This window comes from Paraphaeosphaeria sporulosa (assembly GCF_001642045.1).
Source record: "Paraphaeosphaeria sporulosa strain AP3s5-JAC2a unplaced genomic scaffold CC84scaffold_1, whole genome shotgun sequence".
In the NCBI taxonomy this organism is placed as follows: Eukaryota; Fungi; Ascomycota; class Dothideomycetes; order Pleosporales; family Didymosphaeriaceae; genus Paraphaeosphaeria; species Paraphaeosphaeria sporulosa.
The window spans coordinates 4,543,778-4,561,251 of NW_017253360.1; the positions used below are offsets into that span (position 1 = coordinate 4,543,778).

The 17,474-nt window shown below is 51.1% G+C and overlaps 10 protein-coding genes across 10 annotated transcripts; 6 read left to right on the forward strand and 4 right to left on the reverse strand.

Moving 5' to 3' along the window:
- The first annotated feature begins 95 nt into the window (after positions 1-95).
- On the forward strand, positions 96-1,154 carry CC84DRAFT_161796 (HAD-like protein). The gene is made up of 2 exons (XM_018185429.1): positions 96-151; positions 206-1,154. The coding sequence occupies exon 2, from the start codon at positions 243-245 to the stop codon at positions 1,059-1,061; it is 819 nt and encodes a 272-aa protein (XP_018043211.1). The 5' UTR covers positions 96-151; positions 206-242; the 3' UTR covers positions 1,062-1,154.
- CC84DRAFT_1135911 (uncharacterized protein) lies at positions 1,005-2,416 on the reverse strand. The gene is made up of 2 exons (XM_018176081.1): positions 1,937-2,416; positions 1,005-1,883 (listed from the first exon to the last, which is right to left on the reverse strand). The coding sequence occupies exons 1-2, from the start codon at positions 1,982-1,984 to the stop codon at positions 1,248-1,250; spliced, it is 684 nt and encodes a 227-aa protein (XP_018043212.1). The 5' UTR covers positions 1,985-2,416; the 3' UTR covers positions 1,005-1,247.
- On the forward strand, positions 1,892-3,056 carry CC84DRAFT_161759 (uncharacterized protein). The gene is made up of 2 exons (XM_018185428.1): positions 1,892-2,708; positions 3,011-3,056. Exon 1 carries the CDS (start codon positions 2,066-2,068, stop codon positions 2,582-2,584), a length of 519 nt encoding a protein of 172 aa, XP_018043213.1. The 5' UTR covers positions 1,892-2,065; the 3' UTR covers positions 2,585-2,708; positions 3,011-3,056.
- On the forward strand, positions 2,687-3,608 carry CC84DRAFT_1183384 (HSP20-like chaperone; the record flags this gene model as incomplete). Its single annotated transcript, XM_018180683.1, has 3 exons — positions 2,687-2,708; positions 2,928-3,256; positions 3,333-3,608. 3 exons carry the CDS (start codon positions 2,687-2,689, stop codon positions 3,606-3,608), a joined length of 627 nt encoding a protein of 208 aa, XP_018043214.1.
- Positions 3,609-5,305: 1,697 nt separating this feature from the next.
- On the reverse strand, positions 5,306-7,526 carry CC84DRAFT_1077815 (MFS multidrug transporter-like protein; the record flags this gene model as incomplete). The annotated part of the gene is made up of 4 exons (XM_018173774.1): positions 5,306-5,715; positions 5,767-6,506; positions 6,740-7,183; positions 7,324-7,526. The coding sequence occupies 4 exons, from the start codon at positions 7,524-7,526 to the stop codon at positions 5,306-5,308; spliced, it is 1,797 nt and encodes a 598-aa protein (XP_018043215.1).
- Positions 7,454-8,533, reverse strand: CC84DRAFT_161926 (acyl-CoA N-acyltransferase). The gene has a single exon (XM_018185430.1). The coding sequence runs from the start codon at positions 8,359-8,361 to the stop codon at positions 7,858-7,860; it is 504 nt and encodes a 167-aa protein (XP_018043216.1). The 5' UTR covers positions 8,362-8,533; the 3' UTR covers positions 7,454-7,857.
- A 310-nt stretch (positions 8,534-8,843) lies between these two features.
- Positions 8,844-11,242, reverse strand: CC84DRAFT_1255022 (gluconolactonase; the record flags this gene model as incomplete). The annotated part of the gene is made up of 3 exons (XM_018184501.1): positions 8,844-9,455; positions 9,504-10,093; positions 11,156-11,242. 3 exons carry the CDS (start codon positions 11,240-11,242, stop codon positions 8,912-8,914), a joined length of 1,221 nt encoding a protein of 406 aa, XP_018043217.1. The 3' UTR covers positions 8,844-8,911.
- Positions 11,243-11,608: 366 nt separating this feature from the next.
- Positions 11,609-12,080, forward strand: CC84DRAFT_1255023 (uncharacterized protein; the record flags this gene model as incomplete). Its single annotated transcript, XM_018184502.1, has 2 exons — positions 11,609-11,720; positions 11,773-12,080. 2 exons carry the CDS (start codon positions 11,609-11,611, stop codon positions 12,078-12,080), a joined length of 420 nt encoding a protein of 139 aa, XP_018043218.1.
- Positions 12,081-12,424: 344 nt separating this feature from the next.
- CC84DRAFT_1183387 (methionine aminopeptidase 2-like protein) lies at positions 12,425-13,957 on the forward strand (the record flags this gene model as incomplete). Its single annotated transcript, XM_018180684.1, has 4 exons — positions 12,425-12,467; positions 12,517-12,612; positions 12,668-13,848; positions 13,901-13,957. 4 exons carry the CDS (start codon positions 12,425-12,427, stop codon positions 13,955-13,957), a joined length of 1,377 nt encoding a protein of 458 aa, XP_018043219.1.
- A 1,030-nt stretch (positions 13,958-14,987) lies between these two features.
- On the forward strand, positions 14,988-16,364 carry CC84DRAFT_1201749 (uncharacterized protein). The gene is made up of 2 exons (XM_018181737.1): positions 14,988-15,397; positions 15,450-16,364. The coding sequence occupies exons 1-2, from the start codon at positions 15,019-15,021 to the stop codon at positions 16,289-16,291; spliced, it is 1,221 nt and encodes a 406-aa protein (XP_018043220.1). The 5' UTR covers positions 14,988-15,018; the 3' UTR covers positions 16,292-16,364.
- Positions 16,365-17,474: the final 1,110 nt, after the last annotated feature.

Genomic DNA, 17,474 nt, shown 5'->3' on the forward strand with positions numbered 1-17,474 from the left:
TAAACCGCGAGGGAAGCTAGCCATCGGTGGTGGGGTACAGCGTTTGCCGATGACCCCAACTTTTCTCCCCCGTACAGTTGAGACCCTGAATCATACCAATACCAAGTGTTTTCCTTGTACTCCCTACCATAGTTCGCCAACATGGGCTCCAGCAAGTATGCCTTCCTCTCTACACATAGCAAAACTTATTAATGTGTTACTCTAGCACCTCGCCCCCGCCAATTCGCGCTGCACTCTTCGACATGGACGGCCTCCTTATCAACTCCGAAGATCTCTATACCGAGGTCACCAATACTCTTCTCGCACGCTACGATCGTCCCTCCCTCCCGTGGTCCGTAAAAGCACAACTGCAAGGTCGCCCCGGAGCCCAAGCCTACGAGATCTTCCGCGCCTGGGCCCAGCTCCCCATCCCCGTGGAGCAATTCCAGAAGGAGCAGCAGGAGCTGCAAATGGAGCTTTTTCCTAGGACGAGCTGGCTGCCGGGCGTGGTGGAGCTATTGGAGGGACTGCAGGAGCGGGGCGTACACATGGCGCTTGCAACGAGTAGCCATCGGTTTGGTTATGATTTGAAGACGGGACACCTGAAGGAGGTTTTCGATACATACTTCAAGGACGAGCACAAAGTGCTGGGAGATGACAAGAGAATACCACCGGGAAGAGGAAAGCCAGCGCCGGATATTTACCTGCTTGCGTTGTCTACCTTAAACAAGACTCTCGAGGAGCGAGGAGAGAAGCCATTGCAACCGGAGGAGTGTTTGGTATTCGAAGACAGTGTACCGGGTGTCGAGTCGGGAAGAAGGGCGGGCTGTCAGGTGGTGTGGTGTCCGCACCCGGGACTGCTGAACGAATACAAGGGCAAGGAGAAAGAGGTGTTGGCAGGTCTGACTGGAGAACACAAGGAGGATGAGGAACAACAGCTGGAGCGGACAGAGGTGGAAGTGGAGGAGGGCAAACGGAAAGTAGGCCTGCCTGGAGAGGTGGACGATGGTTTTGGGAGATTGCATGACACACTAGAGAACTTTCCATTCGACTCCTATGGTATCAAGTCGCCGGCTGCATGATAATGGAGGGCCTTCTTTAGACTTGCGTCTACATCCACATGATTCACCATAGACCTTCAAATGTTAGAAATCAAAATGCCTCCAAATAGGCTACACATAAACCCGTAAACATCAATCGCTCCATGTCCGTAAAACACCACCCATGCCTGACTTCTATAAGACCATGCCGCATGTGACTCGCAAACGCTAGCTCTGTAGAGCTTGCAGACGGTTCCTCATTTGTCTCAGCATCTCTTCGTTGTCTTCTTCCTCCTCCTCTGCCTCGACTGGCGCGGCAGGAAGCGCCTCTTCGGCTGCCTTGCTTGGTGGCAATCTGTCCTTCAGTATCTCCGATAAGACCTTATCGACCTCGCCTTCAGCCTCCTCGTCTTCCCCTTCCATCAATGCGCTGTCGTCGAGCGTGTCTCCCACCATCTCCTCGATGATGCCGGCCTTCATAAGCTCAGAAGAGAGCTCCCGCATGGTCCCCGTCAGCTCCGGCAGTCGTACAAGCGTATTCACATCTTTCATGATGCCTGTGGAGGCGCGTATGCTGCCCTCGATCTTGCGCACAGAGAAGGCCTCGTTGACCTGCATCTGCACTGAGTTGAGCTGGGCTTTGCTCGTCTGTAGTCGGCTACTTTGCTTTCGTACGCGCACAAGTTCACGCGCGAAGGTTCGGACATCTTGGTTAGCCTGCTTGGCCATGGACGGGTTCTTTTGAGCGCGCTTCGACGATTGGAGGATGAAGTTCTTCGTTTTGGCCTCGGTCTGCTTGAGCTGCATGATGTCTCGGTCGAGCTTGCGCACGTTTTGCCGGACGAGCGCATTGCATTTGCGTTTCTGCGACGCGATCAGGCAGGTGCTGGGGAAGGGCGGTAGGCGCCGTTACTGACCTGCTCTTCCGGCGTCGGTTTCCAGAGGAGACCGCGAATGGTCTCCATGGTCGGTTTGCCCAGGTGGAACCGACTAGCGGTCGGGCGGCGGGTGTTCCTTGGTTACGATCACGGGCGCCGACTTGCGGGATGCAGTCGATAGCTGAGCACAATGGTTGGGAGCGTGGGGCTGGGCAGGGCGACGCAGAACTCTACGGGCGCGTGCACTTGATCGACAGGTTGCCAGTGGACGTGCGAAGGTTGAAGCGGCGGTTGAGGGCGCATGCGCGATGCTTCACGGGGGAGGGGAGTGTCCATGGGCAGCCTCGGAATCGCTCACTACGCTTCGGCGAGAGAGCGTCGTGGCCCAAGCGCAGTGACGTTGGCGTTCGCGGGGCAGGCAGACGCAGCCCGCCCGCCACAGGCCACCAGAGACTCTGCGAAAATTGGTCGCCCTCACCGCCTGCGGCTGCCAAACATCTTCAATTGGTGCAGGATTGCGACTTTGCGTGCAAGCTGCATAAACAGACAAGCTTGCAACTGGATAAAGCAACCATTGGTTGCGGGGCTGAGTTTCTACACAGCTTCCATTACTTTCCACCAGCCTCGCCCGCGCTAGTCTACTACTTGCAGCTCCTGCGCATTTCTTCTCCCTCCACCCAACCTTAACCGCCTACATCAAACGACTTTCACGAACCCGTTGACGACGCTACCTTCTACACGTGTACAACGACCAATCGCTCCCCTAACCACACACTCCGCGCCTCCAATATGTCTACCATCACCCCCGAAGGTAAGCTGCAGCCTTCCCAAATACACTCCGCATCAGTACACGCCCGGGTTGCCTGCGCATGCCTGCGATATGGCGTCTAAACGCACCGATAACCGCGCATGCAAGACTTGAGCGCCGCGAACTTTCGACTTCGAGTCTCGCACATGCATGCACCACTGCAGCCCTTGTGGATTTTTATGTTGCGGGGATCCTAAGCTGAGCTCAACTGACATGTACCAGTCACCTGGGCACAGCGCTCATCGACCTCCGAGCCGGAGAAGAACTACATCTTCCTCACCATCGTCGCTACCGATGTGCCCGAGTCAGACAAGCAGCTCGACCTGCAACCTACCAAGCTCATCTTCAAGGGCACCTCAACGTCTAAGAAAGTCACATATGCCCTCGAGCTCGAGTTCTTCGCCGAGATCGACCCCAAGGAGTCCAAGATCCATCACACCGGCCGCGATATTGAGCTGGTGCTGCGCAAGAAGGAGCTCAAGGAGGAGTTCTGGCCTAGGCTGCTCAAGGACAACAAGAAGATGCACTTCTTGAAGACCAACTTCGACAAGGTACGCACCACCTTATTGACGTGTGCATTAATGTCATATGTCGCTTGACTCGGGAAATATCACTGACTTTCTACAGTGGGTCGATGAGGACGAGCAGGATGAGGCGCCCGATGATGAGGACTACATGTCCAAGATGAACCCCATGGGCGGCGGCGGCGAGGGTGGATTCGGCGGCATCGACTTCAGTAAGCTTGGCGCTGCTCAGGCCGCAGGAGGTCTTCCTGGCATGGAGGGCCTTGAGGGTGAGGGCGAGAGCAGCGACGATGAGGACGACGATGACATGCCTGCGCTCGAAAGCGACGACAAGGCAGAGGCCTCTAGCAGCAGCAAGAAGATTGAGGAGGTCTCGTAGACGGATCAATTGCGCAACGGGAGCTTTGAGGACGACTTAGTGAGACACGGATTACCAACGACTAGCGAACTGGTTGGCGGGACGCGATTTAGACCTGGCAGTGCCAAATTTGGCTTTGCAACTTGTCGCACGGAGTCCATGCTGGCTTTTTCGTATAATGGATGCTATGTAGGTGATGAGCACAATACATGACTCGAAATACACCTCAATATTCACTCTCCTCACTCCAGCGGTCCGTGAGCTCAAGAAGATGGCTTTGATAAATCCGGTAAATACTGATTTAATCTCGTGGAATCAGGAATAAACCCTAGCAGCATAAAACCGTGCTAGGAACCCAGATTCTCCTCAGCATCATAGATCGGTGGCACAGAGCCAACGGTCCTGAGACTGTGCCACTAGACTTTTCCCATATTTCTCCAAGCACGCTACTCAACAACCCTAGTTCTGAGAACCGGAGGTTCTGGCAGCGCCCAAGAGTTCCTGATGCGGTCCCATGCGACCTTGGCTGCAATCAAGCGGATCCAACGCACCTCACTGAGGTTGAACCAGTGGTGGCGATTCGGGCAATCTTTGCCAGCTGGACACCTCTTCCTTGTACCAAAGACGTAATAACAGAGTGCCAAGTTGAAGTTATAGTGGGCTCCGTATGCTGAAGGATTCATTACTCCGTGACGACGTCCCCCGCGGTAGATGGCCGAGGGCGGAGGTCTGGTGTTCGGAGACTCGCGTCTGGCCATGGTCCAGATCGAGGATGGTCTGCAACTAGTGGATGCAGAATTGTTCGTGTGGACTGGCTTTGGACCTTGCGGAATCGCAGGTGCCCTGAATTGATGAGTTGGGGTTGATGGCAGTGGAATCCTTGCCCGGTTCCTGACGTTGAAGGTGTTCGGTGGATCTCACTTGAGGCTAGAGTAGTCGCAAAGGACTGCTTCAAGGAGGGCTGACGTAAAACAGTTCTGTATACTATGTCAGCTGGAAAATAGGCTTTGTCTTGTGTCGCTTACTGCAGAATTGTTTGAGGCCTTCTATGTCGTCCGTATCGAGCTCCGACATCGCGAGTAGTGGGTCATCACCGACGAACTGAGACAGTATCAGATTGACCCCATCGATGCCGATGAGGTGTAGGGCCTACGGCACACGATGGGTGTGGTTGACGTAAAATCGGAGGATTGCGTCGGGAAGACGGAGGCTTTGGTCATGGATGCGATACCTGAAGCACTGAAGCTGATAGAACTTGTCACGGCCATTAACCCCAAGCCGTTCAGCCAGAAGGGCATGCATGAGACCAGGGTCGGCCATCCTTCTAGAGAACAGAGTCAGTTGACTACAGGGTACAACGAAAGAAAAGACATTGGTATCACCTTTGCCAGGCCGTATATGCCACAGCATGCTTCCAGCGACGTTGCTTTCTGATTCTGCCCCAAATCAATAGCAAGAGTATCCCTTTGGGGGAAGCTAGGTGCCAGAGCGAGTCATCTCATTGCGGGCGTTATCAACGGCGAGAGCGTGGACGGAACATCATAGCCACGGTGAAGAGCGCTCGTGACTTCAACGAGGGGACCGCCGTTGCCGTAGTGAATCTCTCTTAGTATCCTGATTTTGATAAATACAGACATTTGATCACAGCTACGACTTGTATTTGGAGAAGATTAAAGGTTTGATTCTCACCACGAGAAAGACATCCAGGATCCCAAATCTCATGCCATCGATCCATCTTTTGGTCCCTTTGCATTCTCCGGAATTCGCAGCTCCGTGAGGGCTCGCTGCCTGATAGCCTCCTTCCTGAACTGCTCCTCGCGCATTTCTCGTATGCTGAGCGGGTGTCTGCGCCAAGATCCAAGTGCAACGAGCACACAGAGCCCCGAAAAGATCGAGCAAACGACGAGAGTCTCATCAAACGCATCAGTATATGCTTGCTTAACAACACGAACCTCGCCTGCTGAAAGTGTTGACATAGCGTTCCGTAGGGACTGCAACTGAGATGGTGTGAGTAATCCACTTTCCAGAAGCATTTGTCGCTGCTTTATGCTCAGGATAACAGAGGAAGCTGCAATACCAATGCTACCACCAAGTACGCGGACCTGTGCGACAAGACCTTGAGCGACGGCTGTAATTCAATGCTTAGCTATGTCTTTCTTCGACACCGGAAGAAACTTACCGTTATCTCTGATTTCGCTCTCCAAGCTGGCTATCATACTGGATGTGCTGATGATCAAGCCGAAACCAAGTCCGACAAAAACTTGTAAACCATAAGCCTTCGCTTCTGTATCCGTTTCACTGCCAAGGGTAGACAGGGCTGCAGTACCAATCAGCATCAGCGCTGCGCCTGTCATCATTGTCGGAAATGTATTGTTCTTCTTCATAGAAAATGCTCCAGCAAGTGTGGTGCCAATTGCGGAGGTGCCAAGCAAAGGGAGAAGAGCAATGCCAGATACGAGTGCACTTCGTTCATTGACGACCTGGAAGTGAGTTGGTAGCGAATAGATAACCACGAAGTAAGGAAAGCCTGACATCATGGTTGTAGCGACAGCAGATAGGTAGACTCTGCTTTTGGCAAGACGTAACGGGAATAGTGCGTTGATGGATGCGGACCTGTGGATCGAGACAATGTATTCCCACCCAAACAGAGCAATCCAGCACATGATTCCTACGACCAGTGGCGCTACGAAGATGGCTGAATTCCACACCTGTCTGTTCAAGAGGATGTGTATGCCAGCCTCTTGGAAAGCGAATACGAACGGGACAATCGCTGCAATCAGCAAAAAGCAGCCCAGAAAGTCCATTTGGCGGAACGGGCGTAGCTCTATTGGTGGAAGTTGCTTTTCGTTCGGCCACGCAAGAACAAACAAGATGGAAGGTCCGATAGCGATAGGACCGTTGATCCAAAATATCCATTTCCTGCCGCACTCAGAGGTACAAGGTCAGCGTGTTTCTCACACAAGGACGTGCTTTGCGCGTCTCACGGCTACAATACTAAGCCAAAGGCCTGAGTACAAACGGCGCATGCTTCGCCTATGCTGAGACAGCACGGTGTACACAGATCTTTGATGTAGTAAAAGTAGCGACGAGTGTCGAACCTTTTTTCGCCTTGCAAGAATATTATACACCCACGTTGCACCGAGGAGACTTACCAGGTAGTGTAATTCGTAATAATGCCCCCGAGGATAGGGCCCAGAATGCCGCTCATGGCTATGACACCGCCAGCCAAAGCACCAATCATTTGTGCCATCTTCACGCTGCTGATCTCTGGTAGAATGATAAAGCCAATGCTGTAAAGTCCGCTTCCACCAATGCCTTGCAACGTACGGAACGCGATGAGCTGATTGAGATCCTGAGCCCAACCGCAGCCTAGGGAGAAGGCAATGAACAGTGTTGATGCAGCAATGTATGCATTGCGGCGACCAACAACATCTGACAAAGAAGCAAATATAGCAGTGCATCCCAAATAAGCCAACGTATACGATAATGCTATCCAGTTGATCTTGGAGAGCGAATGGAACTCCTCTCCGATGGTGTATAGAGCAGTTGCGACAATGGATGTGTCAAGGAAAGCGAGGAATAGCCCGGCACAAATACTGTAGACTCAATACTTAGATGGCATCCACAAGAGAGTTCCTCGGCAAGGATACAAGTAAATCGTATGAACCGAGGAAAGACAACAGAGTAAGTAACCTTTACTTGGGAGGTATCACTATAAGGCTGGGTAGTCTCGTACCTGACGTAGAGCGATATAAGCTTCCATTTGGGAATACGAACATTCGGTCGATTCGAAGTAGTTGATGGCTCATCTTCTTGAACAGTTTGCGATGCATCAAAGGTAAGTGATATCCTGGATATTGGTCGTTGCGTCGCCAGCTCAAGTGGAGAGGTAGCCACTGTGGGAATGCCTTCTGTCTCTTGTCTCCCACTTTCGTGCATTGTGAGATGTTGGTGCGGTACGTTGCGATCTAAAGCGTTTTTGCAAAGACTTCCAAGTTGATGAGCGTACAGGCACGAAGCATCCGTTCCGGTTTTCTACTGTAAGCTATCGGCAAGAACTGCACGAGTCCCGGTAAAGGTATATCCTTTTGCCGGTAAGATGCATCCTGGGGCGGCCGTGCCACGCACAAGGTCCATAAGCGAATGCGAAGCACTAATCAAACGCATGCAAGACCACAGTGTCAGCATTCGCACGACAGTGCCCTCAAGTTCTCGGCCGTACGTGTTGGAGGCGGCGATTTTGTCAACCCGTTCGTTCGTTGAGACGTGCTCAACATTCCGCGACATTCAACTCCAGTTTGAGAGCGGTCCTCCCAGGACCGTAGTAGTCAGTGAGCCGCTCAATTTGCTGGAACCCACAGGATGCGTACAGTGCTCTGGCTGGGCTGCGAGCCTCATCCACCCACAAAACGATTGTTCGACAGCCTCCTTTCTTCATCTGCTGACACAGGAATCCCACGAGACTTTTGGCGATACCTTTGCGTCTCTCTTGCTCGATGGTGGCCAGCTTGTGTAGCCAGGCCAGGCTTTTCTGTCTTTGATAGACGAGGTAACCGACGAGCTCTTGAGTTCCCTCCTTGAAGGCTAAAATTATTCCAATGTTCTTCTTCTTCAGCTCCACGCCGTAGTCGAAGGCCTCACTCGACGGGAAGAGTTTCTTCTCGAATTTGCCCAATTTGGCCGCCAACGGTTCGCGATCCTTTAGCGGACATGCCACAATTGATTGCAGGACAATAGCGGAAGGCAAGAGCCCTACGGGGGCTGCGGTCGTCATCGCGTCGCTTTGGGTTCTGTGTTGTAGTGTTGAGATGGCAACGAAGAGGGTGCAGGAATTGTCTGATTGGTTCCACCCTAGGGCATGCCAAGTCAGGTGACAACGCGCCGACCAGCTTCGCGAGGCGCGGTGTGCTTTTCATTTCCTGCGCCACAGTAGCTCACCCTCCAGCAATTGCTGAAAAGCCAATAGCGAACAAAAATTGAGCGATCGACCCCACTTCCTTAATGGGGGCACAGCTACTCATCGCGGGCAGTGACATCCAACCTCGTCAAGGCGATGCCTATCGCACCGAGGTCTTCAATCGGAGCACTGGGCCCTTAATCCAAAGGGAAAGCAGAATATCGTACTCTAATGTGGACTTCAATTTGACGAATATTACATTAGCACAACCCCAACGTTCTCGGTCACAAAGAGGCCTTCCTACTACTCAAGTGCTTGCAGTTCTCATGTTGCACAACGGCTTGGTCCGCTCCAAGGTCGTCGCTACTATCAAATATCCCTTGCACGTGCATACTCCCTAGGAATCTTCATTTCCTATTGTTCCATACTAAGTGAGCTTTTGCCCCTGAATGTTTAGTCCTCTGACTCTGCTAATCCCTCCATTTCCCATGATCCATAATTCTCTCAAGTCCTCGCCGACAAAGGCGAAATTCTGAACCGTGTAGTTTGTTTGAATCCTGAACAACAATCTTCCAACGTCATCGATAACGTCCACACCGCGGCCAGCCCCTGTAAGAAGAAGACCTTCCCTGCTAACCTTCAACCCATCCGGTACCCAGCTTGAGCTTAGGTAGAAGCTACGCTTGTTAGACACCTTCGTGCCGTTGTTTGCCAGGTCGAAGGCGTAAATTGTTGCTGGACGTGTCGCATTGAAGGTAGTTCCGCGGTACTGTGCTGCAGCATTTGGATCGGCAGAGCCCTGAACCGCGCCGGTATCAGATATGTACAAGGTGTCGGCGTTTGGACTGATTGCTATTCCGTTGGGCTGAAGAAGAGTATCATCGATCAAGAAGGTTGCGCCAGTGGTGGGATCGAAGCGATATGACGCTGTCGGAAGCTGTGGAGCTGTGTCTGTAAGAGCATTATACCAACTTCAGCCACTGTTAGTCGTGTACTGATATGACGGGGAGGAATCCCACCTGTAGTAAGGATCTGTAAAATAGATATATCCAGTAGAAGGATGGACAACAACATCATCCATATTATTGAAATATGAACCAAAGTAATTGTTCAATAGCACGGTAGACTGATTCGTAGTAGGATCAAGCACACGAAGAGAGACTCGTTGCTCCGTTGGCGGATCTCCAATACTACTGTTGCCACCGCTAGCTGCGAATAATATGAGCGTACCATTACCGTAGGACGTGCCTCCGTTTGGTGCGTACACCGGCGGGTTCGGAAGATACTCTGACAATGTTGGGATACTGGGGTTCAGATCTACAACAAGCTGAGGTAGAAAGCCAGTTGGAGGTGCTAGCTGAGAGATGTACAGCTTGTTCTGTGTCGATACATAGACAGGTGCCTCGTGAACCGCGTCAGATACCTTGAAGACGAAATCATTGGTCGGTGACCCGAGGTAATGCAAACCTCGCTGTTGGTCAAAGACAACAAAGCTTGCATTCGAGAGCAGCTGGAATGAGGGATCATACGGGACGGACGTGTTCCGGAAATCCAGGACGCCTGAATTTGACGAGAAGTTTCGGAAGAAGTGATAAGGTAAGACTGAGCCCTACTACACAGTAAGCACTTGGCAAGATCTGGTGTCGAGGTCTGCTTAAAGTACATAACGTTGCACGCAAACAACTCCATCGGAGTCACTACATGGCTGAGCAACAGGCGTCGTTACGCCAAGTGGTTGTAGAGTTTGTGCAGAGGTACTACTGCCTTGCAAACAAAATATGATCATAAATGCCTGTATAATCCACATTTTGGTTGGTTGTATCCTTAAGCTAACTTTTGGAGGAGTAGAGTGGTCCAGATTCGCGGAGTATTTTGAGGTGACAGCTTGAGCTTTATGTGCGTGCCCCAGCCTCGATTACTTGTGCACTCTGAGCAACAAGCATCCACGTTAGGTAACTCGGGAGGAGTATCTTGCTTTAGGCTAATATATCTCTATGCAGTCGCGGAGAGATGCGCTACCTCATGGCTCGGTTGTCTCTATACTTGAAGATCCCTGAAAGTTTGAGGGGTAAGACGTCATCTCGGCAATTGATCAAGGGACATTAAATGTTCGCGAATCTATCACGAAGCAGCGGCCACAACTTATTCTGTGAGAGACTTACTTCAAGGTGAGGATTGAAGTGTAACTCCTGGAATTTCAACGACGTGGGCGCGTGCCTTGACACGATAAACAGCCATGTACTTAGCTACTGTAGGCATTCATGTCAACTTGATCAGTGGTCGTCTAAGCTGGCTATATCAGCAGACCTCAGGTTGATGTTGAGTTTGTAATGATGCAGGAATTGTACGTATGCCGCCCAGGGTTTGAAATTTGGTCGGTGTTGATGACGCCAGGAGTATTGCGCAGAACTGTTTGTTGCTGTGTATGTGCAGTGATGGAGGGTAAGCATCCTTTGTTAAAGTTGAAGAACTTTTGACTTAGAAGGTCGGCATTCAAGATCCCAGACGCGTTTGTGACGAGCGGAGATTAGGAGAATAGTCTCACCGCTGTCTATAGCATTTTACTCTGTCGCGATGGAGAGTAATTGCATTGTCGTCAATTCCGATACGATCTTCGATCTTTAGCTCAAAGGCGATCACTCAAGTCTTCTGAAGCTTTCGCGTTGCTCACTTGGCGAGTAGCGCCTTCGGTAGCACCTCCGTCGACCTCATGGCCGAATCCCCGCACCGCTGACGTCGGTGTCCCAAGCCAGTTCATTGAGGCTAAGCCAACCTCAAGACCATGTGAACTCATAGCGCCCCATGTGCATCATCGAGACACAACTCAAATGCGCGTGTCTCGTCGCCGGGTTTGGCTCCGCCTGCTTGAACACTCGATTTTGTGACATGATCCGATCGCAGCTTGCATTCGACTATTCAATTAGATTATGAGTGCGGTGAAGTCTAGACGATCCGATGGAATTAGGGTGTAGTTGTCCTTCGACGGCATCACTGACAAACACGACGCTGACCACCGTCTCACGGGGGAACAATATGCACAGCGTGGATCGATTTCCCCACCACCTCTCATATGACTTCCTAATTTAGGATTGTACTCATTAAGCAGAGGCCAGACTTTGACAAAATGCTCTCCCTCAACACCAAGGGCTTGCTTAACGGCAGGGTAAGAGGCCGAAGCCTCACAATTATGGTGTGCTTCGCAGCTTCCAGTGGATTCTTCCTCTTAGGCTATGACCGTAAGCCTGAATCCAAAGCCTTGAAATACAAAAAAATTGACTTGCCGTGAAGAGGGAGTTATGAGTGGAACAATCACTGAACCGATATTTCTCCATATCTTTCCCGGCATGGAGCCCAAGAACAAGTCAGGCGCAATACAAGCTCTTGTCGTGGCTATCTACGAGATCGGCTGCCTCATCGGCGCCGGTGGTATCATAGCCTTTGGTGACAAAATCAGGCGTCGTGCTTGGCTCGGTACTGAATACTTCATCGCAGCGTGCGTTACCCTACTTGTTGTCGATCGCTTTGGACGCCGCAATCTGATGATGGAAAACCTAAGAATTTCGCTACAGTCAGTGAGTTTTCATACCGGAACATGAGTACCTAGGTATCGTGTCGTGTCATAGCAACGTTTGAAGATCGCATTGCAATACAATTTCCAGACAAGTCAAGTCTTTCGTGACGATTTCGGAACAACACAAGCTGGACATGAAGAGCAACCGAGCCACGTGCACAGGAAACCGAAGAACAATATACAATAGGTAGGGTTGAGTGTTTGCGCTCAGATGGCCAATGAAGCAGCCCCGCGTCTTCGAATGCCGCTCGCCAAGAACGGACCTCGGCGCTCGAACAGGCCTGTCAACTGCAATTGCAGTCGCATAGCTTGTCCACCACTCCTGACCACTCCATCTTGACGATACATGACTGCGTCGCGATTGCGAAAATGGGAGCCAAAACACCCGACGGCCATCAGCAGGGACCTAATGGTATCGCTTCACACGTCGGCAACCCAATCAAATGTTAACTTGTGAGCAGAGTCCGCCGCACACTCTACAATTGCCTCTATCAACCCTCCCAAGCCAGCTGCAGCAAGCGGGCTTCTTCAAGGTACACTCGAAGGGGAAGATGAAGGTGAGTGACCTTGTTCCTAGTATAGTACGCTCATGTTTAATATGTTTTTCGCCAGATGGAGACGACGACGATGCTAAATGCGGAGCTGATGGGGAAGTAACGGACGCCAAAGAGGGCCAAAAGAAGAAAAGGAAACGCAACAAGAAGAAGAAGGGCAAGGTGCCCGTGCATCAAACGATTCCTCCCCGAGTTGCCTTGTCCAACCTTTTCCCGGACATGCAATTCCCCGCCGGTGAAGTCGTAAATCGTGTTGTCGAAGAGAACCTGCAACGCACCACGGCCGAAGAGATTCGCCACCAAGCCATTCTGGACGACATGGACGACGAGTTCTTGAGCGACTACCGTAAGGCTGCCGAGGTGCATCGTCAGGTCCGAAAGCATGTGCAGACCATCGCAAAGCCGGGCATAACTATGACCGAGCTTGCACAAGAGATCGAAGACGGCGTAAGAGCTCTTGTTGGTCACCCAGGTCTCGAGACGGGCGATGCTCTCAGAGCTGGCATGGGTTTTCCCACAGGGCTTTGCCTGAACCACATTGCTGCACACTGGACACCAAATTTCGGGAACAAGGAGGTGGTCTTGAAAAATGACGACGTCCTCAAGATTGACTTTGGGGTGCATGTTGGTGGAAGAATCGTTGATAGCGCTTTCACACTGGCGTTCAACCCCGTGTATGATCCCCTGCTTGAGGCAGTAAGAGCGACCACCAACACCGGACTGAAGGAAGCTGGTGTTGATGCTCGCATGGACCATCTGAGCGAGGTCATGCAAGAAGTTATGGAGAGCCATGAAGTCGAGATCGAAGGGAAGACCGTCCCCGTGAAAGCCGTGCGCAACATCACCGGTCACAACATTTTGCGCTACAAGATCCATGGCGATAAGCAGGTTCCTTTCTACAAGACGAAGACAAACCAACGTATGGAAGAGGGCGATATTTTTGCTATCGAAACCTTCGGTACAACAGGCAAAGCTCGAATGATGGACGATATTGGTATATATGGGTACGGTCGCAACCAGAACGTGAGCACTGCCGGCCTTCATCATGCGTCTGCTAAGTCGCTGCTAAAGACTATCGATGCAAACTTCGGCTCGATAGTTTTTGCTAAGCGCTACCTCGAACGCATTGGTGTCAAGAATTATCATCTTGGCATGCGATCGTTGGTGCAGCACGGTGTAGTTGAGTCATACGCACCACTAGTCGACATCCCTGGTTCGTATGTAGCTCAATTTGAGCATGTAAGTGATATTAATGATGCACGATTAATCACTTGCTGATCTAATTTTGTAGACGGTGTTGCTGCGTCCTAACTGTAAAGAGATCGTCTCTCGTGGCGACGATTACTGATGCTGGTGGGAGACGTATACGGGATGTATCATGTCACGGGCACTCCCTGGCTAGATGAATGCTCCTTGGATTTCAACAGCCATGGTGGCATGCGCGGTTACTGATTTCAGAAAACCTGGGATGACGAAATACTAAGATTCAACATCGCACTCGCTTTCCCAATTCGACCGAGGTGATATTCGGTCCCTTCCTGGCGGAGACCTGACACAGGTTAGGCATAAATAAAATTATTTGACCGATTTTAGGTGAGAAGGTGCCAACTTGAGTGAGAATACGCCGACTAGGTATTGTCGTGTACAACGAAGGTATGTGCGTCAACCGTTATGCACACGGATCGCCCATGCGTCAATGAGAAACATCAATGAAAAGGCAGACAACAGTTCCTTATCTGTCCCATCTCAAGCTCATTGAGCTGAACCCAGGAGTCCACTGATGCGCCATAGGCAGGCGGTATGGTTCTGATCGCACTAATGGAGGCTAAACGAGAAACTGGGTACTGGAAATGCCGAAGTCCGATGGTCGGCTCGACCTAGTCCAGAAAGATGCTGCCTCATGCTGCCCTACGCATAGTCGAAGACTATACGAGACTAGGGATAGAATGAAGTATGTTTAACATCCGGAGGTCTGGGAATAACAATGGCAGCGTCCCAAGATAGGCGAGCGGCTGATGGCTGGTGAACCCACTCGGCGTGATTGGTTGCTGAAGCGCATAGCGTCAATATCTATGCGTACCCATTATCCTTGTCGATGACAGCACTGGGAATACAGTTAGTAGGTCTTTCAGTATTACAGTAAGAGCTAAGAGACACCATGACGAGCTCGACGCTGAATTGGCTCTGGTGCCCATACTTGCTACACGGCGCCCAGCGCAGGAACTGCTGATCGTGGCATGCATCTAGTGAACCTAATTGACAGTCGTGCTATGTTGGCGCGACCACGGCGTACAGCCAGTGGAGAAGCCTGTACTCAGCTCCTGGAAGTGCCGTGTATAAATGGCCTCACCAGTTCATGTATACAATGCAGAGTATCCATTTTACTTCTCATTGATCATATTGTCCATCATGGCATCTGTACGCTCACTCCGCTTGATTACTGCGGCTGCCCTTCTTATCGTGTCGGCCGCAGACCCTGATAGTATCTGCTATTCATACGGTGTTGACTACGTTGACGAGGGAAGCTACTTTATCAATCGCAACTCAAGCGAGTCTTTCACCTGCGTTTCGACCTTCCAGGGCTGTAACAAGGGCCCTGATCCTGCAGAGGTCTTATTCGTCGACCCTAATAATGAGGAATACCTTTGCTCAGCAGTTAAGACCACACCGGATGACACGCCAATGTTGTCAACATGTCCTTTCACGAAGAACGAGATGATCTCTGGCCACAACATAATCTTGGTGATTGGAAATAATGACGATGGAGAGCCATTTGCCTGGCAAAGAGGTCCGTACGCTATCTCAAGGACATTGAGAGCTTTGTACTCATGAAGGCACAGATATCTATCTCACCGTTGGAACGCAAGTCACAACCACGTACACGCCCACAGTGACATATATTATTACATCTACGCCAGTGGTCACCTTGACAACAACGTCTACATTAGGTGTTACTTCAACCGTCAAGAATACTCACATTGTTACGCTTCCATCTGCGACGGCGAAGAAGACACAGTCTATCACACCTCCAGCAGTTTTCATGACTAGAACGAAGACAATAACTCGTACGCGACGGGCATGGACCAAGCAGCTGAGCATCAAGACAGAAACAAGTACTGCAACTTGCATCACTCCTGCGCCATGGTCGCACAAGCAGGATAAGCCTTGCTGGTATTCGCCCACGCTTGTACACCCTGCCGCATTGGAGACTCCTACAGCATCTCCGAACCAACACAGAAACATACACAAGTCCGACCGAGCCGCGTCCATCGCATACGCTCGTGCTCGCATTGAGGCAGCCAAGGCTCGACGTGACCAAAAAGCCAAAGCAGCCCAGTTCGACAAACGAAGCCCCAATGTCACAACAACAACTGTCAACGCCACGTTGCCTGTGAATGCCACGATCACCATTACTGGCAGTCCAATCACCAACACTGAGTCTACGGCTATTTCAACCACTGCCACGATCACACTGCCACCGCTGACGGTATATTCTGGAAGATACACGCCCGTCACAACGCTGCCAACGCCGACAAAGACGCGTCTCTCCTTCGTCTATACGACGACAACGACCACCAAGACGATTCGTGCTACTTTCACTAAGACAGTGGTGGTAACGCCAGCAGCATCATTAAAAGCTTGTAGAAAACAAGGTGGACACTACTGGAACGGTCGCGACTGAGTTCGAAGTAGTTGATTTGCGGTATCTGCTTGTCCCGTCTATACCATTTGATAGCACAGATAATAATAATATGCTTACATTGCAACACGGATCTACGATCTATCAGGTTGCAGTCTGACTTCTGAAACAACTCTGGTATCAACCTCCTAACGTTCACTGATCGAGATCTTAAAGTCTCCAGGTAAACGTCCACGTTCACGATAGTAAGCAGATGGACCTAGACGAACGATGATGTATGGAAGGCACTGGTCTATCAGAAATTTGCATACGATGTCCTGCTGTTGCCCGGACGTCAAATCAGGTCCACAATTGTGTAGACCCAAGATATTGTCAATTGACTGCATTGGACGACATGCCGCTAAGATGCGGGTCTAGGCGGCCAATTTCAATAATTCCTCTCCTGCGCGGATGCGCGACGCTTCGATATGCGAGATGATACTCCGGTCGCCTTTCGTACCAAGGTTTGGTGCCGAGTCCGTACCGCGTCTAGGCAATCTAGGGGCAGTAAGAGTGTCTATCTGGCTATTCTTGCGGAATATACGAGCATTACATAGACTTGCGCGATGAATTCCCTCAAGTTGCGTTCCAATGGGCGAATGTCAGTCGGCTCTGTGAACAGTCTAAGAGCCGCAGGCTCCCCGCATGTTCCGAGATATTGGGCACCCCACATCGATACGAATCAACAACCTCCAGGGCACGCTGCTAAGTGACCTCTAGCTCATCAGCTAGCCGACACAGCTGGTTAGACCCCGTTATCTGAGCCTCGCGTATGCAAGTTCAGAACTAGCAGCCGCGGCCTACCCCTCCACCCGGAGCATCACCTAGAGACCATTGGATCCTGAGCACTCACCTGTGATAAAATCAAAGTTTAGTTTAGCAATAGGGAACCGAGCCGCTACACTAGAAATCGTGCGCCAGACTATGTGCAATACCCTCTACCTAGGCCCGTGGATAGCTTACAACCACGTCGTTGACGCAAGACTGCGCCGCACCCTTGTTTTTCAATCTTGAATTCGTACACCATCTCAAACTGGGCCTAAGCCCACAGACCAAATTGAGTTGTAGACCACGCTTCACCAACAAATCGTCTGCCTTGAATCGCAGAGGTTGAATTAGTAGTTGCCTCAATACTGAAAGAAAACTCCTTGAACTAGCCTGCAGTACGAAGCAGCATGCGTTTGAC